Source organism: Pogona vitticeps, chromosome 3 (genome assembly GCF_051106095.1).
Source record: "Pogona vitticeps strain Pit_001003342236 chromosome 3, PviZW2.1, whole genome shotgun sequence".
Classification (NCBI taxonomy): Eukaryota; Metazoa; Chordata; class Lepidosauria; order Squamata; family Agamidae; genus Pogona; species Pogona vitticeps.
In genome coordinates, this window is record NC_135785.1 from 187293204 (window position 1) to 187317077 (window position 23874).

The following is a 23874-nucleotide window of genomic DNA, read 5'->3' on the forward strand; positions in this document are numbered from 1 at the left end:
ATCACTATGCAAAAGGAAGAGGTTACTTAAGGTAAACTTTCTATTTATGATGTTATCAATAAAGATAAGTGAAGAAGTGTTAAAGAACTGGCAAAATTAATAAGCTTTTTAATGGAGATAAAAAGTCAAGTACAGTGGTGCCTTGAGTTGCAAACTTAATTCATTCTGGGATGATGGTTGTAACTCAAAGCACCATTTCCCATAGGAATACATTGAAACACAATTAATCTGTTCTGGCCATTTTAAAAGGTTAAAAAAAGGACAGGAAAAGAGGGAGGGAGGGAACAATGGGGAAAAGAGGAAAGAAAGAAGGTCATCACTGGGGTACACAGACCCCTCAGACAAAGGTTTGTGCTTTTAGGCACAAAGAGAGAGGATAGAGAGAGAGGAGACAATGGGGGGAGAGTTTGGAGTCTAAAACAAAAACAAAAAAACAAAACACCATTCCTGCAGGGACTAAAAACAGGGACTAATGCAAAAGCGGTTAATCCTACTAGGGGGAGACTTTATTTTAAAACCTAAGATGACCTCTAAGGTTAAAAAGGGGAGCAGGAAAGTAGAGAGGGACCATGGGGAAAATATGCCTTTTTTCTGATTGTATCTCAAAGTGCCAGTCGCAAGTCAAAGCAAAACATTGCGACCGGAGCTGGTTGTAACACGAATTGCTTACAGGTCAAGATGATTGTAAGTCGAGGCACCACTGTATTCATAAGAAGAGATGATAATAAATCTCAAATTAGGACTTCCTAATTTATGATTATACTGTGTAGCCAGTCAGTTAAGACATATGCTAGATATTATAGTTCAGTCTAATAATCTAATTTGTCTGAATATGAAAACACAAGAATTACATCTGAACCCTCTAAATATTATTTTTGTACACAGTAATAAAAATATAGTAAAAATATGGAAAATTTGAAAATATGCTTTTTTTCTTCATTACCTCTAGTGGTAGAATTAAAGAAATTCCCAGAAAATTTGAAAGGATGCTTTGAAAATTTATTAAGAAATAGACAAGTTGACGTAGGGAAACTTGGAATATAGCTATTAATGATAAGCTACCATGTAATATCAAAGTTAAGAAAGGATACAAAATAAGTATGAGTTCCCAAACATATGAGGAGAATTTATCAGTTTCGTACTAATAAAGGGGAAGAAACAAGCCCCCTTGCAAGAGTCATTACAATTTTGGGAGGGGAATGGGGGGCTCCATGGAAGAAATTGGTTGCAACTTTCATTTGTTCCTGGTGGGGCGGGGGGAGGAAGCACTGTGTTTAGTAGAGATTTGTTAATTGCTTATGGAAATTCCATTTTTGGCCCCTTGGTTCTGTAGTAGGCAGTTGAGTTAGTTTCTGCAGGTTTGTTTTTCCCTGTGTCCAGAAGTCAAATCCCATATTATTTACCTGCAGTTTTCAATCTGAAGTTATTGGCATCTAATAATTTCATGGTCATTCCATTATATGCTTGCAGATTCATAACTACATCTGAGATAATGGGAGTCATGAAAACAAAATGCTTACACACAAAGCATAGGCATCATATGTATAAGAATAATGAAAGTACAGTACTGTATATGGAACTGGTGCTTGCCATTCTTCTTAGAAGATCAGAAACTGTTGGTTTCATAGTAGCTCACTGATGCAATAACTGTAGATCGCAGTTCTGATTCATCTGAAGTTACATTGCATGCCTTCAGAATGTTTTTTTTGCTAGCTACACTGAGAGAAGAATTCTATTTGATGCTGAAGCCATGGGAATTGGTTCTGTAATATCCTTTCTCCAAGTCAGCTGAAGCATAACATATATCCAGGTATAACATCAGTCTAAATGAATGGCCTTTCAATAGGCCATCAGTTTTTAGAAATGTCATCTTTTAATCAAACATGAGTGTCTGAGGAAGTAATTTTTGGTAGCAAAATATATTTGGTAGGAGTTAAAACCAGAACTGAATGCTCGTCTGTCGCGCAAACCAGATTGCTCTATGTGAGTCAGTGGAAAGAAGTCAAGAATTACATGGTAGTAGGTCTTAGGCTACTTAGTATTAAAATTCATCAAAACATTTTTTTCCTCAAAGGGATGAAAAGGGGAATCTTCCATGTGATGATCTTGGAAGACACCTAGCAGGAAAGCCAGTACATAAGGGTTCGGAATCTCCTAATTCATTCCTTGACCAAGAATACAGAAAGCGTTTTAATGTAGTGGAAGAAGATGCTGTCTTGTACTGTTATGAATATGAGAAAGGAAGAACAAGTAGCTCTGGACGAAGGGAGAGCACCCCAACCTATGGTATGTTATGCATTTGTTAAAATTTAAAAAAAAAACACTCACACACATACACCAGTCCTGCATTAGCATCAGCTCAGATGTATCTGTTCCAGCCTTCCAGATTTTAATGATTTGCCTTATATCTGTTAATGAATGTGATGTTAAATGAAGTAGTAATATTGTTGTTTTATTTTCTTTTAATACCATTGTTAGCTGCCCAGAGTTGACTTAGGTCTAAATGGATGGGATGATGATGATGATGTTGATGATGTTGATGATGATGATGATGATACTACTACTACTACTACTACTACTACTACTACTACTACTACTACTACTACTACTACTACTACTAATAATAATAATAATAATAATAATAATAATAATAATAATAATAATAATAATAATAATAATAATAATAATAATAATAGGTACACATCTCTGTGGCCCTTTTTACTTAAACTAAAAAGAACTCTGGTCACCATCTGAGGTGTATTTTCTTGAAATATAAGTTGCTTTCCTGCCTTTCACTCCCATTCTGAATGTTCAGCCATGATTTTCCTGAGTTGTTTTTGTTATTCAACTCAGCTTTATTTTCTTATAGTGTAGATTTGTTAATTCTATTTTGGCTCTCTGGAGGAGATAAAGTAAGTGCGCAGAACAACAAGCGAAGGAAGGAAGGAATTAGTGTTTTGTGGGGTTTTGGATGGCTGCAAATCTTACTGGGATGTCTCAGGAGGAAAATCTCTGCATGGCAAGACTTGGAAAATGGTCAACCGCAAGATATTTTTAAAGTTCTCATCATTCTCAGATTGTTGACCAACCCTGTCTTTTAATCTGATGCTACATAATAATTTTGCCAGGGCAAGGAATTTACTTCTGTATATTAAATGTATGTATAGAATACAGTGGTGCCTCGCTTAACGAGTGCACCGTTTAATGACGAATCCGCATAGCGACGCGTTTTTTGCGATTGCTAATGTGATTGCATTGCAATGTTTAGATAGGCTAAACATCGCATTGTGATGATCGGTAAGCGTTTCGCTTACCGATCTTCGCATTGCGATGTTTAGAAAACAGCTGATCGGCGGTTCCAAAATGGCCACCGGGTGCAGAAAATGGCCGCCCGCAGCGTTTTCGCTCCCTGCCCTTGCTTACAGGGCAGCGAAAATGGCAGCCAGATGGGGGAATCTTCGCTTACCTGTGAGTTTTTCCATAATAGGAACGCATTAAATGGAGTTTAATGGGTTCCCCCCCGCATAGCGATGAATCCGGATAGCGATGTTAATCCTGGAACGGATTAACGTCGCTATGCGGGGCACCACTGTACATGTAATCTACAGGAGAGTAAATGTAATGTTAAATTCTTGCCACAAGGTGCCCTTGTCCTGGTTAGGGAAAACATTTGGAATCCATGGGATGGCTATTGTACTAGTCCCTATGATTATACAGTGGCGCCTCAATTTACGACCATAATCCATTCCAGAAGATGGGCGTAAGTCGAAATGGTCGTAAGTCGAAGCATGCATTCTTATAGGAATGCATGGGAACACAATTAATCCATTCCGCCCCCCCAAAAAAAGAATTACTAATAAAATAAAATAAAAATAAAACACTGCAAGCTCCATAGGAATGCGCTGGGGCTGCAAACAACAGCAACAACCACCCAAAAATAGACAGAGCAAGCCCCATGCTGGGATTGCAAAAAAACAAAAACAAAAACACAAAAACAAACAACACCGCTCAGAAACATAACCCCCCAGCCCAAAACCACCCTGCAAAACCCACCCAGAACAGTTTTTATAAAGCAAAAAGCAGCACCTTACCTTACCAGGCAGTCCCAAGCCTCCTCTGATGGCACTCACTCTAACTGAGCTGCCTGAGCTATGGCAGATGGCGGCCAATGATAGGTGGCCCGGGCCAGGCTCAGCTTCCCGGTGCCAGGACATTGCCACCACCACCCCATGCCCCATCCTGTAGGAGCCCATCGGACGGCAGCAGCGCTCACCTGGCTGCATGGCTTCCTTCAGCACGGCCTCCTGGAGCCGGGATTGGGGCCCCCTCCACCCCCACACTGAGGAGGGTGGTGAGGAGTGCCAAGGCCTGATGCGGCTCCCCCGGCAAGCAGCTGCCAGAGCTGGTGCCGGATCAGGAGGTGGCTTTGGGCACCATTGGTGGGTGAGCCACCTGCTGCTCAGGAGCCACCCGCCGGCAGAGAAGGGGAGTCGCCCCTGCGGGGCCAAGGGCTGGGCGCGGCCCCGCCAGGATGGAGGAGGCAGCGGAGCAGGAGGACCCTTCCTCTGGGAGCTGGGATCAGGGGGCCCTCCACCCCCATGCTGAGGCCCGGGACCCAGCAGCGGCAGTATTGGCCCCGCGGAGGGCAGCGAGGAGTGCCTCCCCCCACTGCTGCATCCCTTTCCCTAGCCGTTGGGGCGAAAGAGCTACAAAGAAGTAACCTCTTTGCCACCAACGGTTTGAATTTCCCGCCTTTTTCCCCTGCCTTTTTTGGTTGTTACTCGAAGCTCCGGCCGCAAGTTGAAGCAAAATTTTACGGCCGGAGCTGGTCGTTACTCAAAATGGTTGTAAGTGGGGACGTACGTGGTGCCTCACTAGACAGTTACCCCGCATGACAGTTTTTCCGCTAGACATTGACTTTTTGCGATCGCTATAGTGGTTCACAAAACAGTGATTCCTATGGGGGAATTTCACTGGACAATGTTTGGTCCCTGCTTCGCAAACCAATTTTCGCTAGACGATGATTTTGACAGTTCGCTCCGTGCTCGCAAAACAGGTGTTTTCGGGACCTAAGCTTCGCAAGACAGCGATTTAAACAGCTGATCGGCGGTTCGCAAAGCGGCTTTCCTATGACCGATCTTTGCTCAACAACGACGATTCTTCCCTATTGAAACGAATTAAACAGGTTTCAGTCTATTCCAATGGGGAAATGCTTTTCACTAGACAATGATTTCGCTAAACAGCGATTTCAGTGGAACTGATTATATCGTCTAGAGGCACCACTGTATACATGTGACAATATTTAACATTTAAGTTTATTTCAAAGTGTTAAATATCTTTGATTGGACTAATGAGATTATTTAGAAGAACCAACATAGTACTTTTGGAGAGCGTGTTTTAGTTAATTTATAAGCGTATAAGGAGAAAAAATGCCAAATCCTCACATCATTCACTAATTGTCAACAGAATGTCACAAGGCCACCCAGGATAAAGTGATTTTATATGTCACTTCCTGGGAAAATGTGTAGGCATGTGAAACTAACTCTTCAACCTTTTCACAGGTGTTTTAGAATTAAACAATGTGGTTTATTTTATTGCAGGTAAACTAAGACCTATATCAATGCCAGTAGAATATAACTGGGTAGGGGATTATGAAGATCCCAGCAAGACAAAAAGAGATACTAGGAGAGGTAAGTGACTTTAAACAGAAATTTCATTGTGATTTGATAGATTTTCTATAGAAAACATGAAATGCATGTTTTCATTAATTATTGCTCAACATTATCCATAAAACATGGTTCCAAAAACCAGATCATTTTGTTAATAATGATGCTTTCAAGGATTAATTGCCCAATTTGGAATTTAAAAACTATTGGTCAGTTTTTCTCAATATTATATGACGAAGCATAATATTATTGCAATTTGATATCCAGATTTCATCAACAAGGTTGTTATGGAAACTCCACTGTAACTTTTTCTTTTGTTTCACATGCTTGAAAAAATTCTGTATGCGTTCCTCTCTTATTGCTTCTGACAGTGAAATGCTGTAGTTAAATCTACATCAGTTGTTCCTTAAATTTGTCCTAGTATTTTAAATAATTTAGATATATGGGTAGCCTCTCTCTGTGTGGGAATGTGTGAAGTTTTCTCTGTAACAGTGTTAAAATTTTACAGTTAACAGCAGTTATGCTATTAGCCGTAAGATTTCTCCAAATTTCCAGTTTCAAGGTTCTGACTTTGCTGACCTTCAGAGGTCATGTGAATGTGTCATTTACGTAAAAATTATGTGATGTTTAAGTTATACTACAATGGAGATGGCAAAATGTGGTCCATCAGCTGTGTCTGGCTTCCAAGGGCATTTTTATGGTTCTACCTCCCAAGCCCAAAAGACAAAATGAAAAAAAAGGCCCCCCCAAAAAACCACTCTAGGAATTGTGGGCTTTGGGGATATCCCTTAAAACTGTCCCCTCTGATAGCAGAGAAACTAGAAGTGTTCATCTGGAAATGTCCTGATTAATTTTTTTAATGACAATTTTCTCAGCCCAATTCTGGGCCTGGCATGACCCTTGATAGGGGCTGGGGCTTGGTTTGGCCCTCATACCCTCAGATCCTGCCCATCCCTGTGCTGAAATTTGTATAATCAAAAGATGTGCCTGATTAAGCCTGAATCAGGCAAATGTGTTGGGCAACAGAGACCTTTTTTTCAAGGTGTATCCCATGTCTTTAATCAAATGCATCATATTTCTTTATCCATCCTGTATATTTAAATCTTTGTCTTCATGTAAATGACTCAAACACTCAACACATGGAAATGCTCCATATATATTAAAGGCAAATTTAAGTGTGGTGGGTTTTTTTAACAAAACAATTACATGATGTGCCATGGTGACAACCTGTTGCTATAAGGGGGACAAAAATCCCCAAAACATTATATCCGCCTTAGGAATTGATAACATTTCCTTCCTAGCTCCCATCAACTCGCAGCTAAATGACATATTCAGTAAACAGAGAAGCAGCAGTGGGTAAGATAATAGAGACGAAGATAGGACAGATCCAGGGGCCTATTTGTTGAGGTTTCGATAAATAAGTAGAGAATGGACCAAACTTTGCTTTCAACTCCACCTTTTTTGAGACTGCCCCCTGGTCTAGCCAGAACTATCTCCTGGTCCCCGCATCACTTTGTGTTAACCAATTTGGGTGCTGCCTATCACGTAAATAGGTAAAAGTTCTGTCATATGGCAGAAAAAAGTTACCTATGCAATGGATCCTTAATCTTTTTGTAAAGAATTTTTTTAAAGCAACAACAGAAAGGTGACAGATGAAGAAGAACAAGGATATATAAATATGTTGTTGTTCTAGCAAAGGCTCCAGAGTGCTTAATAGACAGTTTCAGCCAGCACCAAAAACTGGAGAGAAATAATTTTCAGAACATGATGCGCCCATGATACAAGTTCACAACAGCTGAGTCCTGGTAAAGTAATATAGAATAATTTGTGCTAAAATTCAAAACAAGTCAGTACACTAGTATTAACTGGGTTACATGACATTGAAGTACAGAATTTTCAGATAGATCTCAGTATTTTTGTGCTTCATTGAAGACAAGAGGCAAGTTTGAAGAAGTCTAATAAGTGGTGGTGTATTGATTTCAGTCTGATTTGCATTCAACACCTGGTTATTTAAGAATGGATTTGAAATGTAACCTTTGTTATTTTTATCTAGAGAATTCATTACTTCGATATATGAGCAATGAGAAAATAGCTCAAGAAGATTACATGTTTCAAAGAAATAGCAAAAAGGACACAGGCAAAAAATCCAAAAAGAAGGGTGATAAAGGCAACAGTCCTAGTCATTACTCTCTGCTACCTAGTTTACAAATGGACTCATTAAGGCAAGATAGCATGAGCACACCTGGGCCAGAAACATCCATGTATCATGTAAGTGGAATCACAAAATTCTTATTTTTGTGTGAATCGTTTCTTTGAATGACTGGAATATGAGTATTACTTGCTTCTTAAACATTTTGTTTTCCTGTTCCTTTGATTTTTCTTACAAAAAGTAGAACAATATTTCCCCAAGTTTATTATTGGAAACTATTGTTATGACAATGAAACAAGTAGATATGATGGATCAGTTTTTGTAATGTTGATATTGATTATTTTAAAAAGAGGTATCAACACTTTTAATGCATGTTCTTTTTAGAAACTTGGTTACTTTAAACAGATTTTTTAAAGGTAAGCATTACATAACAGCACTGATGTTACCTGTCTGTCATGGGTTTGGAGGGAAAGTTCCATCCTATGGGGAGTGGAAGGCGGGACATCAGGAGGAGGGGCTGTACTGTATAAATATGTGATGCCTGTGTGGTGAAGAGGAGATGCTGAGACAGACTGTGAGACACTGGGAGGGACGAAGCAGTAGCTGGGGAAGAAGAAGCTGTTGTGGGAGTCTGTGTGTCTGACAGGGTACTACTGTGTGTCAGAGTACCAACCTGATAAGTTCAGGTGTCTGTGGGTTAGCCAGAACTGATGGGTTCAGGGTCTGTGCTTTAAGTTAAAGGTTCTAGGTGAACCAAACTGTATGCTTGTGTGTGTGAGAATAAGCCACGTTACTTTATTTTATTCACCTGATTGTTTTATTTACCCTGTTTGTATTTAAAATAAACCTTATTCTTTTGTTGTTTAAAAATCCATCCCTGGTCTGTGTGACTTATTATAGGGAATGGTTGGTGGCAGCTTAGTAACTGTGTGATAGATCCCAGTAGGTCTGGGTTTGTCACATTGATTGGTGTCCAGCGTGTGGGATACGACTGGTCCAGTTGTCCAGTGGTCCAGCAAAGCCTTGGCAGGTGTGCCCAGAGCAAGGGGGGTCCAGTCAGGGACAGTCTGAGGCGCGTAGGTAATCTTCTAGGTGTACCTCACGGGGAGGTGCACTAGTAGAAGAACGTGCCAACTGGGGAGACTTAGATTAAGGTGCTCTGAGGCAGCCTGATTTTGGCGGGAAAACGCTGAGGCAAAACTGCGTAGCAACAGCGAGCTAGCTTGCCAGCTGAGAGGCCCAGCAGAGGGGGGTAGGCTCTGACTCGATACTGTTGCAAGTAGTGCTGAAGAACAGCAGCAATCTCTAGGGAGAGCTGGTTCTGAGGTAAAAGGAAAAAAGTGGTCGTTTTATTTTGAGGCTTGACTTTTTAAAGCAGCCTGTTCTGAGGGGGGGTATGCCCTTGACTCGAAGCCAAGTAGCAGACATGAGTGAGGTGAAAGACCCCCAGATTGACCAAGGTTCTGAGGATGAATTTGGCTCAGTGCAAGGTGACAGCACAGGAGAGCAAGACCCAGAACTCAGAAAAATACTCATAGCCCAACAGCATGAACTGAGGGTGAGGGAAATGGAGGAAAGGGAAAGAGAGAAACAGCGGCAATTTGAATTAGAGAGAGAGAGAATGGCGTTTGAATTAAAGAGATTGGAACTGATGAACCAGAACAATAATAATAATAGGGATTCTGAGGGGGGCCAACTGTCTAAGGCTGACCTGAAGAAATTCCCTGTGTACCACAAGGGAGATTGTCCCGAGGTGTTCTTTTCCTTAGTGGAAAGAGCGTTTGTGGACTTCTCAGTGAGGGAAACTGAGAAGATGACCATCATGCGGTCTTTAATCAGTGGTAGCCTGGCTGAGGTTTATGCCGAGATGCCTGAGGAACGGATGAAAGATTTCGCAGAGTTTAAAAAACTGGTGTTCGCAAGACATGGGATAAATGCAGAGCAGCTGAGACAAAGGTTCAGGTCCCTCACCAAGAAGCCAGAACAGACTTTTACCCAAGTGGGGGCCCAATTGGTGAGGCTGCTTGAGAAATGGCTGTCGCAGGAGGGAACAGAGACCTATGAACAGCTTAAAGACTTGATAGCCCTGGAACAGTTCTATTCAGTCCTGCATGGGGAATTGAAATTCCAGGTGAGGGAAAGGAAACCGAAATCTGTGGCAGCAGCCGCAGAGATCGCGGATTTTATCTCCCAAATAAGAAAGCCCTTGGGTGAGGGGAAATCTGTAGGTAAACCCAAAGAAACCTACAGCAAGTACTCTCAGGGACCAGGGAAAAGCCAGCAAGGGGGAGGGGCCCATGGTGAAGGGAAGCCCTCAGGCATGAAACCAAGCCCTCAGAATTTGGAGGGAAAACCCAAACAAGAGGAGAGAGAATCAAAATACACCAGAAAATGCTATTTCTGTCAGGGAAAGGGTCATCTGATCTCAGAGTGTGAGAAATTGAAGCAGCTAAAAGGAATGGTGCCTCAGAATTCTAGTGGGACCAAGCCAAAAGCTGTGTTCTGTGTCCAGAAAGAGCAAAGCTCATTGTCACAGAGGGAGCCTGTTGCCATGACTACTCAGTCTGGAACAGCTACCTCTGCTGATCAGGCTGAGGAAAATGGTCCTCTTGGGGAGGTAAAGCGCTGCTTGCTGGTAAAAACAGATTCTCAGTTGTTTGAGACAGCCGGGGTGGACGTAGGAATACTTGACCGTCAGTATAGGGGGCTGCGGGACACTTGTTCCCAGGTAACCCTGTGCCATCCAGATATTATTCCTAGGGAGTTTATAATCCCAAATGAGAGCATGAAGGTGGCAGGGATTGAGGGGCAGATAATCTCTCTGCCAGTAGCAGAGGTACCTGTCAACTTTCAAGGCTGGAGGGGAGATTGGCGGATAGCGATTTCATCGACTCTGCCAGCAGCCGTGCTCGTGGGAAATGACCTGGCTGAACATGTGAAACGGGTGCTAGTGATTACACGCTCACAAGCCACCACAGGGACAGTTCAGGGGGGTAATGATGAGCCAGAGACGGAAGCAGGTGGGGGAAGTTCAGAAGCTGTGGTGGAAACCTTAACCACAGACAGCAGATTTGGACAGGAGCAAAAGGCAGACGCCACTCTCCTAAAGTGTTTTGAACAGGTGACTGACGCCCAGCTAACACCTGAGACCCCAGTGAGATTTCTGGAGAAAAAGGGGATTTTATATAGAGAAACCCTGAGGAATATCTCAAAAGGGGGAGATGGGATCAGAAGTCAGCTGGTGGTACCTGAAAAGTATCGCCCCATGATCTTACAAAGGGGGCACTCTGACATGTTTGCTGCACACTTAGGGGTGAAAGGGCCCCTTGATTTGATCAAACAAAATTGGGAGCAGATCACCCAGGATGACCCACAAGACGTTGTGACTTACATAGACACCTTGATGAATGACCTAAAGCGAAATCTAGAGCTGGCAGCAGAAAACCTGCAAGCGCAGAAGATCAAACAGAAAACATGGTATGACCGCAAAGCTAGAGAGAGGCACTTTGACCCAGGGGAGGAGGTGCTTTGGCTTAGGCCCTGCAGAGAGAATAAGCTGCAGCTCAAATGGGCAGGACCATATAGGGTCATTTCCAAGATGTCAGACCTGAACTACCTAATAGAGCAAGAGGAGAACCAAGCAAGGAGGGTGGTTCACGTGAATGCCCTAAAACCCTACTACAGAGGGGAACAGAGGGTTTTATTCGCGATAAAAGCAGCTGAGAGTGAGGAAGCTGAATTACCCTTCTGGGAGGGTAGAGGGGAAGTAAAATACAACCCAGAGGAGGTAAAGATCAGTCCTGCACTCACCCAAGACCAGCAGCAAGAATTAAAAATGCTGCTTAGTAAATATCAACAGGTGTTTTCCAACAAGCCGGGGATAGTGAAGGGAGTGATGCATCGGATCCATACAGGGGATGCACCCCCGCAGGCAGTATCCCCATACCGAGTAACGGGACCCTATAGGGACAAGGTGCGGAAGGAGCTGGACGAGATGCTTAGGGAGAACATAATCGTCCCCTCTTCTAGCCCTTGGTCCTCTCCGATAGTCCTTGTGGACAAGCCTGATGGGAGCATTAGGTTTTGTGTTGACTACAGGAAATTAAACCGTGTAACCACTCCTGATGCCTACCCGATGCCCAGGCTAGACAACCTGATTGAAACCATAGGGGGTTGTCGGTTCATCTCATCATTGGACCTGGTAAAGGGATATTGGCAATTAAGAATTGATCCCAGGGATCAAGAAAAAACTGCCTTTTGCAGCCCTTTTGGTCTCTATGAGTTTCGAGTCCTGAGCTTTGGTCTCAGAAATGCACCAGCCACATTCCAAAGGCTGATGGACCAGACCTTGGTAGGGCTCAGTGACTTTACAGTGGCCTACATTGACGACATAGGGATCTTCAGTAATACCTGGGAAGATCACCTGATACACCTGGAGTTAGTGCTGCAGAGGTTAAGTGCAGCAGGGCTAACAGTAAAGGCCAGCAAGTGTCAGCTGGGTAGCCCAGAAATAAAATACTTGGGTCACATGGTAGGGGGAGGAATGATAAAACCCCTGAAGGCCAAAATAGAAGCTGTTCGTGATTGGCCTAGACCCAACACCAAGAAAAAAGTCAAATCATTTCTTGGGTTGGTGGGCTACTACAGAAAGTTCATCCCGAGGTTTAGCGAGATTGCGGCTCCGCTGACCGATCTGACGAGGAAGAAGGCTGATGACCGCATCCCGTGGACCAGCGACTGTGAGGCGGCGTTCCAGAGGTTGAAGGAGGCGTTGATCAACTATCCTGTCCTGCGTGCTCCAGACTTCGACCGGGAGTTCATCATCTACACCGATGCGTCTAACAGCGGGGTAGGAGCAGTTCTGTGCCAGGAGGATGAGAATGGTGACCAGCATCCAGTGTCCTACCTGAGTAGGAAACTTCAAAAAGGTGAGAGACATTTGGCAACCGTGGAGAAGGAGTGTTTGGCCATAGTCTACGCGATCCAGAAGGCCAAGCCTTACATCTGGGGAAGACATTTTGTTCTGTGTACTGACCATTCACCATTGCAATGGTTAAAGACAATGAAAACCCACAATAGCAAACTTATGAGGTGGGCTTTAAACCTACAGGACTATGACTTTGAAGTGAAGGTGGTCAGAGGGTCAGTGAACTGTGTTGCTGACGCCTTATCAAGAAGACCTGAAGACTGAAGACGGCGAAAGAACATGGACTATATGTATATAATGAAAACAAAAAGTTAAAATGTACCTGGTTTTGAATTTGGTTGGTATTAATAAAGGTAAATTGATGTACTGTATATGGTAAAATGTTTAAATGCATATTTGCTATGGTTAACTTGGAGTGTAAGTATATGTAAGTATTATATGGTATGTATAAATGTTGTTGTGTATTTTATGCAGGTTGTTTTTTTGGTGAAAAGCACTTTTAGCTTTCCCCCTACAAAACAACTTTTAAAGAGGGGAGGTGTTACATAACAGCACTGATGTTACCTGTCTGTCATGGGTTTGGAGGGAAAGTTCCATCCTATGGGGAGTGGAAGGCGGGACATCAGGAGGAGGGGCTGTACTGTATAAATATGTGATGCCTGTGTGGTGAAGAGGAGATGCTGAGACAGACTGTGAGACACTGGGAGGGACGAAGCAGTAGCTGGGGAAGAAGAAGCTGTTGTGGGAGTCTGTGTGTCTGACAGGGTACTACTGTGTGTCAGAGTACCAACCTGATAAGTTCAGGTGTCTGTGGGTTAGCCAGAACTGATGGGTTCAGGGTCTGTGCTTTAAGTTAAAGGTTCTAGGTGAACCAAACTGTATGCTTGTGTGTGTGAGAATAAGCCACGTTACTTTATTTTATTCACCTGATTGTTTTATTTACCCTGTTTGTATTTAAAATAAACCTTATTCTTTTGTTGTTTAAAAATCCATCCCTGGTCTGTGTGACTTATTATAGGGAATGGTTGGTGGCAGCTTAGTAACTGTGTGATAGATCCCAGTAGGTCTGGGTTTGTCACAGGGACTTCCAAAGAAGAACTGTTAATCTGTAATGAATATGTTGGAAAAAATGGAGAGAAGTGCAAAATATTGTTATCTTTTAAAGACTAACAGATTTTAGAGTGAGTTTTAATGGATGAAAATCTACTTCAGACACAAGGAGTGCAAATATAGGAGACACATATTTGCTCTCCCTGCGAATTTCTCACTGAGGCAGAAATTGTTGATCCATGAAAGCTCACACCGAAACAAATATATTGAAATGTTGCGATATTTTGCCCTTTTTTGCCCCAGCCTTTATTGAAAGTGAGTGTTGATTTCTGTGGAAGCAATGGCCAAAATCCTGTTGCTTAGCATAGTAAATCACAGTAAAGTAGGCCCCTTTGAATCAGTGAGGATTTGCAAGTTCCTTTGTTCAAATGGGCCTACTCTAAATGTGAATTAATTTAGCATAGTAAATTGTAGTTAAGAGTGAATAAATGTAACTTCTGGAGGAACTGAACCAACTAAATTCCCATTTATTCAATATGCCTACTTTAGTGCTATTTACTATGCTAAGCAACAAGATTTTGGCCAATAAGCTGTTAATCAGAGCACATTCGCAATGGCTCCAATAAAACCTGGTCAGACATGTTCAGTTTGATTTTGGAAAACAGTTTATTTTCATTCAAATCAATCAATTTTAATAGGTACAGTACTAGATGGTCAGAAAATGTAATCACACATTCTGTACTGAAAATGCCAATGAAAGTGTGTGGCTGTTTTTAAAAAGTAGACCAGTAAACATTTTCATAATGAGGGAATGTTAATACGTTTTGCAGTGCTACAATTCAACTGTCTTATTTTTTTCTAATGATCTGGCAAAGGGGTTATAAACATTTGCAAGAGTTGGTGTTTCGGGCTAGGCACTCCAGTTTCTCTTGTCTCAACGCATTGTGAAGGTAAATAGCTCTCAGTTGAGTTCCAGCTGGATGGAAATCAATGACCTACTTTTACTTTAGCAAACTCATTTTGTTCTCTGATAGTGCCTGGCTAATGGTAAGGATTTAATAAATGTTGCAAAAGCACAGTGTGGCTACATGTTATATGATAGCATCTCTAGAAGCTGTGGGTAGTGTTTTCTTTTATTCTAGCAGCATGTTAGTTCATATACAATTGTGGGGGAATGTCACACTTCTCACTGAATAAATTCAATATCACATTTTTGTTAAATACAAAAGAAGTGCATAATCTGATACCATAGTTGTCCAAGACGAATGAACAAACAACTGCACTTCATTCTGTGAATGCCTTATCAATTATATTCCTTTTAGGCAAGGGTTTTAAGTTTGCATATGGATGTGATGTCGCCTTTTATGGGTTTGGGTACATTTTGTACAACAAGAAAACAGTCACTTCATAAACAAGTTATATTAGTACTGTTGTAAAATAAATAGAAAATGCCACCTACTCAGATTCTAAAGTTTTATTAACAACATTTTGCTGTTGCAAAATAGCATGGAAGAACAGTTTTGGTATTAACAATATTCACTGCACTGATACTCAAAAGCTTAGTTAAACAAAAAATATTTGATCCCATTTCATATTCTGGTTTCTGTTCAGCAATTAAGAACTGTTGAATAGCTCAATGGTTTAAGTCTCTCTCTGTGGAGCCAGGAGTTTGATGTTTGATTCCCACTGGGCCTCCTTAACAAGGGCTGGACGTAATGACCCATTGGGACCTTCCCAGCTCTGTAGTTTTAAGATGATTACAGTGGTGCCTCGCTTAGCGATGTTAATCCCTGCAGCAAAAATCGCTGCTAAGTGATATTAAAAATCCCATAGAAACGCATTAAAACGCCATTAACGTGTTCCTATGGGGTTAAAAACTAACCTTAAGTGAAAATCCTCCATAGGGGCGGCCATTTTCGGTGCCTCTAAAGCGAGGCAACACAGTGGGTGACCATTTTGTTTACCCGGTGGCCATTTTGGAACCGCCGATCAGCTGGCCGAAAATGGGGGCTTTGCGATGATCGCTTCCCTGCAATCATCGCAAAGTGAATTTTCCCCATAGGGACCATCGCTAAGCAATCGCAAAAGCAATCGCAAAAACATCATCGCAAAGCGATTTCTTCGTTAAACGGAGCAATCGCTATGCGAGGCACCACTGTATTTGCTTGTTTGTTTAAAATATTTTAGCTTGCCTTTCTCCTAAAAAAGGTCGCAAGGCAGCTTCCATCATTAAAATACAATATTAAAAGCTAAAAACAGTAAATTATTCAAATATTAAAAAGAATTAATAATATTATATTTAAAATGTCAGGTTAAAGCATTATGGAAACAGATTTAGAAGCAACAAAATCCAAACTATCCCATTTTAAAACCTAGTCAGCCAGTGAGTAAGGAAAAGGTTGTCTGAAAAGAAAGGTCTTTGCCTGATTGTGGAAGGACAGTAAAAGATGGGGCCAGCCAGGTCTCCTGTGGGAGGGAGTTCTAGATTCTGGAAGCAGCAACAGAGAAGGCCCTCTCTCGTGTCCCCACCAAGTGCACCTGTGAGGTTGCTGAGACTGAGAGAAAGGCCTCTCGTGCTGATCTTAACATCCAAACCCAAACAGGTTCATAAAGGGAGATACATTTTTTACACCCAAGCTGTTTAGGGCTTTATAGGTTAAAACCAGCCCTTTGAATTGTGCCAGGAAATAGATTGGCAGTCAGTGGAGCTACTGTAACAGGACAGTTATGTGGTCTTTGTAACCAGACCCTGTTAACAATCTGGCTTCAGCATTTTGGACCCACTGAAGTTTTCAAGCACGTTCCAAAGGCAGCCCCATGTAGAATTTCCTGGTGCACTAGTTTTAACTATGCAAAGGTGTCCCTGGCCACTGCTGAAATCTGGGCATCAGGGTGAGATACAAATCCATAGTACTTTTAGGTAAGTTAACCATAGGCATCTTCTGATGAAATATGCTCTCAGGGGCCAAAATCACCTTGATGTACCTTTTGAAGACAAATGCCCAAATTTAAGAAACCAACATAGGCATTATTGCCCCAAGTTATGCAACTCAGTATGCAACTGATAATGTCTACAATGATTTCTTGAGATAATTCACCTCCAAATGTAATGCTATTTCTGCAGTACTAGCATAACTACAGTAAGTAAGAAGTTTTTGACCAGGAAGATTTATGCTACTATAAACTTGTTTATCTTTCCACAGTTCTAACAGGACATTCTTTTTATTTCCTGTTTATGTTTTCCTTTGCTTATCCTAATGATCATCAAACTTAGAGTGCCTGGCATGAACTTTCATTTAATTTTGTTAATGGATATCCAGTTTAGAATGGTCAGGATGGTACTCTCTGACTTTCACACAGTTGCTTCTGCTTTTCAGCTAGAGAATAAAGGAAAATGTATATAAAGAAAATCATTGTATTATACTACACTTTTGAAAAGAATTGACTGAGAGGACTGGTGATGATACTTTGAAGTTGCCGTCTCTATGTGTAGCACTAGGCACATGGGAAATATTCTGTTTCGTAATTGGTCCAGAAATGCCTCATTAAGTTGTTGATGAAGTATTAGTGCTCATCAGCCCATGAAGTGAAAGCATCCATTAGAACAATGAATACAAATAGGTCAAAAGAACTATTGTGTTATCACAAAGCAACATGATTCCTGTATTCATTAAACATGTTTTTGTGTAATTATCACTTTGAACAAACCAGTAAATGTGAACACTTAAAAATACAACTGAACAGATTTGTTGTAGGTGTTCGGGTTCTTAAATCTTGCTATCATTATATTGCAGCATGTGGTACTTGACACGTTTTTTAGTTTTTTGAAGTCCAAGTAGAGATGTCAGCCAAATGACCAGCTATCTTTCCACCCTTCCTTTTCAGTTTAAATGCAATCCTTTTGTAATTCCCTTGTCTTGTTATGCACTCTTTACCTAAAGACATGAGTTGCTATGGAGATATGTTCACATAGAAAAATGCTACAAAATGTTTTACAGTATCAGTCAGAACTGTTATTTTCTGTGCCAGTTATGCTTTCCAAGCTCCTGTAAAGCTATAGTTTCTGCAAATAACATCATCTGGTAGTGTTCTCAACCTACTCAGGGAAATCAAAGGTGGGAATGCCTTTTCCCAAACAGTTTTCACCCAGAAAACTGAAGACAGCACCTAGCTAATAAACTGCTATGTTATGAGGTAAAGGTAAAGGTTCCCCTTGACATTTAGTACAGTTGTGTCCGACTCTAAGGAGTGGTGCTCATCCCCGTTCTCAAGCCGTAGAGCCAGCGTTTCTCCAAAGACAGTTTCCGTGGTCACTTGGCCAGCGTGACTAGAGACGGAACGCCATTATGTTATGAAGGGTGATTCAAATCCTGTGTATTGTTTTTCACCCGAATTATCTCCAAACTGTTAAGGAGAATCTCCTGTTGTCATGTAGGAATTGTTGCACTGGGGCAGTAAGTCCAAAGAAAAAAATAGTTATATATATTCAGGTCTCTCAAGTATTCTGTCCTCCTATAGATTATAATCTGAAAGGGAAATAGGCACATCAACCATATATGACTAGAGGAGGGAGATAAAATTGGGCCTATAGGAAGCGACACAAGATGCACCTTGCATCTAAATGGTTAGAGTGGTATTCATTGCATCTAAACAAATAGGGGATGCAGGCACAGGCATTCTAAACCCAAAGATACAAATCTTTGGGTTTAGAATGCCTGTGCCTGCATTCCCTATCTTTTCGAGTTCCCCAAAGTGTTATTTAGTTTATCTAGATCAGTGCTTGGGAAATACTGATAAAATAAAAACATAATACAGTAGTACCTCGACTTACGAACTTAATCTGTTTTGGAACGACGTTCACACATCGAAAAGTTCATAAGTCGAAGTACCATTTCCCATTGAAATGCATGGGAATGGAATTAATCCATTCCAGCATTTCAAAAGGCAAAAAGGTAGCCAATTTCCCACCCTTTCTCCCTGCCTTTTTGGCTTCAGAGCTCTCAAAGGGCTTCCTCTGATGTCGGGGGAAAGCCCTTTGAGAGCTCCGAAGGTGCCGATCATGGCGGCGGGGACCCCCAGGGAGGTCTCCCATGGTGGCGGGCAAGCCCTGGGAGACCTCCCTGGGGGTCCCTGCAGCCGCAATAGGCACCTTCGGAGCTCTCAAAGGGCTTTCCCCAGACATTGGAGGAAGCTCTTTGAGAGCTCCGAAGCCAAAAAGGAAGGGAGAAAGGGTGGGAAATTAAAATTTCCAGCTCTTTCTCCCTGTCTTTTTGCAGGGAGCCATTTATGAACGGCTCCTTTGGCAAAAAATGGCATTGACTTGCGAACGGAGCCTTGACCTTGTTCGTAGGTCGAGGCTCCGTTTGCAAGTCGATGCCAATTTTTGCCAAAGGAGCCATTCGTAAATCGAAAAGTTCGTATGTAGGGATGTTCTTAAGTCAAGGGTTGACTGTATTGGCAGGCTTTCTTACCATTCACCACAATATTATGATGATACCAACTGATGGAACTGAAAATATTACATGGAACTGCCTTTTCACATAAGACAATCGCAATACAGTGGTGCCTTGCATAGCGAGGTTAATCCGTTCCGGATTAACCTTCGCTATAGCGAAACATCGCTGAATGGGACAGGGAAAGCCATTGGAACGCATTAAACATCGTTTAATGCGTTCCAAAAGGCTCCTTTACTCACCGTTCAGCGAAGTTTCCTATGGCCGGCAGCCATTTTCGCGCCCTCGTTAAGCGAGGGGAGGGCGCGAAGACGCTGCGCACGGCCATTTTGGGGCTTCCGGCAGCCATTTTGTCCGCCAAACAGCTGATCATCGGAGCTTCGTTTTGCGAAGATCGGTAAGCGAAACGCTTACCGATCTTCGCAAAGCGAATTTCGCCCTACCTAAAGCTCGTTGAACGATCGCATTAGCGATCCCAAAAAAGGGATCGCTATGCGATTTCGTCATTGTACGGTGCGCTCGTTAAGCGAGGCACCACTGTACTGTGAGCATGATCCAAGCCTGAGAATTTCATGCATCTGGCTTTCCAACTGTATGAATCTTCATAACAAAATCTATTAATGAGCCTCCTCTAACAAGGAAAGCAAATATAGGATAGATCCTGTGAATCAAGATAATGATACGCCTTTCATTCCCCTCCTCAGTGTTTACTTACTCCCTTTTTTGCCACTCCCATCATTCAGCACACCAAATTCATACCCATTGTGATATTCCTTTGGTTCTGACCTCTGCCCTTGCATTGCCATAGCATTCCTATAAGAAGTCCTTAACCTTTGATTTTGTGTTAGTGTGCAAAACGTTATTGTACAACCATGGTCAAGACAGAACAGTTTTTTCACGTTTTCCGATAGCCTTGTTTAGTATTAATACTGTAGTCTTGTTTCCAAACCCTGCACCTCCTCTCTTGTGGGGGATTTAGTCTGAAGCCAGGATAACAGTTGGACCAAACCGAACAGTATCAGTCTTATGATGGAGGATTTGTAGTATTGTTATTGGGAATCTCATTCAGAGGAAAACCAACTTGGAGGCAACATACTTTTTAGTAACTAGTGGAGTCTTTTCTTCAGTCCTTTACTTCCCAGATACTTACATGGCTGGCAAAAAGTGCCATTTTAATCTTTAAAAGATGGGTCATTTAAGAGTGCTTCTAGTTGGCCTGTGTCTATCGAGTTTTTGACCATTTTGGTATATGAACTATAGCGGTGAGTTTGGCATACATTAATGAAATATGGTGTCTTTTTCTTTCTAGACTTTTCAGCAGTCTTCTCTACAGCACAAGTCTAAGAAGAAGAATAAAGGTAAAATGGTTTATTTCAGGTCTTGCGGCATATCAAATATATTATTGTTCTGCGCATGTATTTTTTGCTGGCTTATATTTTAAAAGTGGCAAAGTGTAGCTTCTAAGTTTTATCAGTTTAACTCTTCAACAGTGCTTTTCTTCCTATTTCCTCTATGCTCTATCCTATCTCAACTAGGAAGTCTTCTGTTAGCATTGTAGTGCCTTAATCAGATCTTCACTGTACATGGTATCAGACTAGTAAACTAGGCTAAAACCATAGCTACTCATCAGTGAAGTAGGGGCAACCTTCCATCCCAAAGAGATCTGGATTAAATAGTGGATACCAGTTCAGGGCGAAAGTGTTATGTGGTTAACAAATCCTTTCTAAAACAAGTCTTATTTTCAGGTCTTGCACCAAGTAAGAGTAAAAGGCGAATTTCTTGCAAAGATCTTGGTCGTGGAGATTGTGAAGGGTGGCTCTGGAAAAAGAAAGATGCCAAGAGTTATTTCTCACAAAAATGGAAAAAGTATTGGTTTGTTCTGAAGGATACATCTCTTTATTGGTATATCAATGAGGAGGTAAGACATTGACATGTCTGTTTCTCTTTTTGTGGAATATTATTTTGACCACACCAAAAGTGTGATACATACATTGCAGAGAATGGAACTGTCAAATACTGCAGCAGGAAGAAAGTAAATACAACTCTAACCATATACAGTGGGGTCTCGACTTAAGAACTTAATCCGTATTGGAAGGCAGTTCTCAGGTCGAAAAGTTCTTAAGTCGAATCTGCATTTCTCATAGGAATGCATTGAAAACCATTTAATCCGTATCTGCTCTTTTCGTCCATAGAAACTAATGGGAAGCTGCTATTCCACCTTCTGCCACTAGAGGGGGATATTTTTTCTTTTTTCCTTTTAACCTAAGATGACTTAGCTTTAAAAAAAAGGAAAAAAAAGAGTTCGTAACTCGAATCTAAGTTCGTAAGTCGAGTCCATATATTCCTATGAGAGCGGTTCGTAAGTCGAAACGTTTGTATGTCGAGCCGTTCGTAAGTCGAGACCCCACTGTACACAACTCCAACCTATATGCGTATTTTGAACTCACTGTAAAATGTGGTGACATATTCTGCTTCCTTTCAGACCATGGGCTACTTATATTAAATTAATGTTTTGAGATGAAGCTGTATATGAGCGACTTGAGTCTTCCTCACATTAGGTCTTCCTCTTTTGTTCAGGAGGACAGTAGCCAGGATACACTAAACCACACCAGCCAGAATAATTGTGCTGAATGGCATTAGCACATCATATGCTTTCAGGAACTCCCCATTCTTAATGCTGATGATATGTTCCTACTTTCAGTAGCCTACTCATTGCATTGTTTCCTTCTCACACAAGATTATGTAAATGTTAGGCATACACAAGGTCCAAAATCTGTTTTGTGTTATCTTATTCTTTGACTTTGTGTCCAAAAAAAAAAACACATTTGCATATTGCATTAGGAGAGGGAATCAAATTTTTTGGGTTTGCTGAAATTTAACCTAGCATAGGACCATGCATCGGATGTAGAAAAGATCCTGAGAAACAGAAGGGGTCCCATTATGAAACTGAAAAAACAGATAATGGATGAAGAAAGAGGAGTTTGATGGATGTATTGTGGAAAATGAATTTTGAGGGGGGAAAGGTCAAGACAGGGAGCTAAAAGAAGAGGCTGCTGACCAGAGAAGGGTTCTGAAGAAATTTCTTAATGCTTAATCTGAGCAAGGGGACAAAAGAGACTAGGTGGTTAAAGGCAATTGTATTTTTATGTCCCCAGTTACGAGAAATGTCTGAAAAGATACATGGTTGACTACAAGTTGTTACTGCAAAGAAAATGTCCATTTAAAAGCAATGTGTTCAGCTGTCTGGCAACATGATTTTTGTATGTTTGCTTGTTTTCTTTTTGGCTGATTTTTATGCTTTTATTTTTTAATCTGTTCGTCTTCATAGGATGAAAAAGCAGAAGGCTTCATTAGTCTCCCAGAATTTAAAATTGATCGAGCCAGTGAATGTCGTAAAAAGTAGTAAGTATTAGAAATAATAATTCAAAATATATGAACTGTAAAGCTTGGAACAACCTTTATTTTGTTAAAATAATATATTGGCCTTTCCATTGGTTATCTTTGTGGAATTCCACTACTGCTGCTAATAATTAATTGTTATGTAATGTCGTTTAGTGCCGTAGAGCCCTGGCATCTGGGAATAGGACAAAAGCATGTTTCTTGATTCCTGGTTTTTGATTCCTTGATTCCTGGTCTTGATTCCTGGTTTTAGAGTCCTGAATAATTTTTGTTCTTCCTGGGCTCTGTGAATTGCACACATATGGGTTTGTTCCTGTGCCAGGCAGTATACAAAATGTTTCAGAGTTCTGTAGCTTTCATAGTTTCTTGCTTATGCTCAGATGCACCTTAAATTAGTTTTGCTCTTTTCCACTGCAGTTTCAACAGTTAAGAGAGTGTGCTCAGAGCATATCTAGCTCAAGTAATCTTGATACTTCTGTTTTTTTCTTCATTTTACTGTTTTCTTTGAAGAAGAAGAAGAGGAGGAGGAGTTACTGTCATTTTTCTTCTCCTTCCTACCTAATACTTATGTGGCCCTCTTCAAGAATGGTGTCATGTGGGGTAAAATTTTCTGCATAAATATTTCAAGTACCTGTTCTGCCTTGGAGAAAAACACCTTTCTGAGCCCTGCATTATTTGCAAAAGCTTTACAAAGATAGCCTCAAAAAAGAAAAGGAAGGAAGGAAGGAAGGAAGGAAGGAAGGAAGGAAGGAAGGAAGGAAGGAAGGAAGGAAGGAAGGAAGGAAGGAAGGAAGGAAGGAAGGAAGGAAGGAAGGAAGGAAGGAAGGAAGGAAGGAAGGAAGGAAGGAAGGAAGGAAGGAAGGAAGGAAGGAAGGAAGGAAGGAAGGAAGGAAGGAAGGAAGGAAGGAAGGAAGGAAGGAAGGAAGGAAGGAAGAAAGAAAGAAAGAAAGAAAGAAAGAAAGAAAGAAAGAAAGAAAGAAAGAAAGAAAGAAAGAAAATCACTTCTGAAGTTCTTCCTTTGGGAAAAAATCTCTTCCAGCATCTGATAGCATACTAAAGCCAATTAAAACTGAAAACAGTGACAAAGGAGACTAACGTGTCCTCAACTCTGTCTGCTTTCCTTCACCAACAATATTTCCTCAGACATCTTCTTCGTTGACAGTTTCTTCAGTATCAGCTGTGTCACTATTGAATTTGTCATCCCTCTCAGTTCCAGCTTCAGCTACTTCA

The 23874-nt window shown here is 41.4% G+C and overlaps 1 protein-coding gene across 5 annotated transcripts in view; it reads left to right on the plus strand.

Annotated features, from left to right (window-relative positions):
* CNKSR2 (connector enhancer of kinase suppressor of Ras 2) overlaps positions 1 to 23874 on the plus strand; it is a 234762-nt gene that overhangs the window by 143565 nt on the left and 67323 nt on the right. For all 5 annotated transcript variants that reach the window (XM_020789172.3, XM_020789171.3, XM_072994295.2 and 2 more), the window contains 6 exons: positions 2075 to 2286; positions 5601 to 5690; positions 7720 to 7934; positions 20555 to 20603; positions 20991 to 21163; positions 22574 to 22647. In XM_020789172.3, the coding sequence (XP_020644831.2) occupies positions 2075 to 2286; positions 5601 to 5690; positions 7720 to 7934; positions 20555 to 20603; positions 20991 to 21163; positions 22574 to 22647 (813 nt within the window). The remainder of the gene's footprint in view (positions 1 to 2074; positions 2287 to 5600; positions 5691 to 7719; positions 7935 to 20554; positions 20604 to 20990; positions 21164 to 22573; positions 22648 to 23874) is intronic.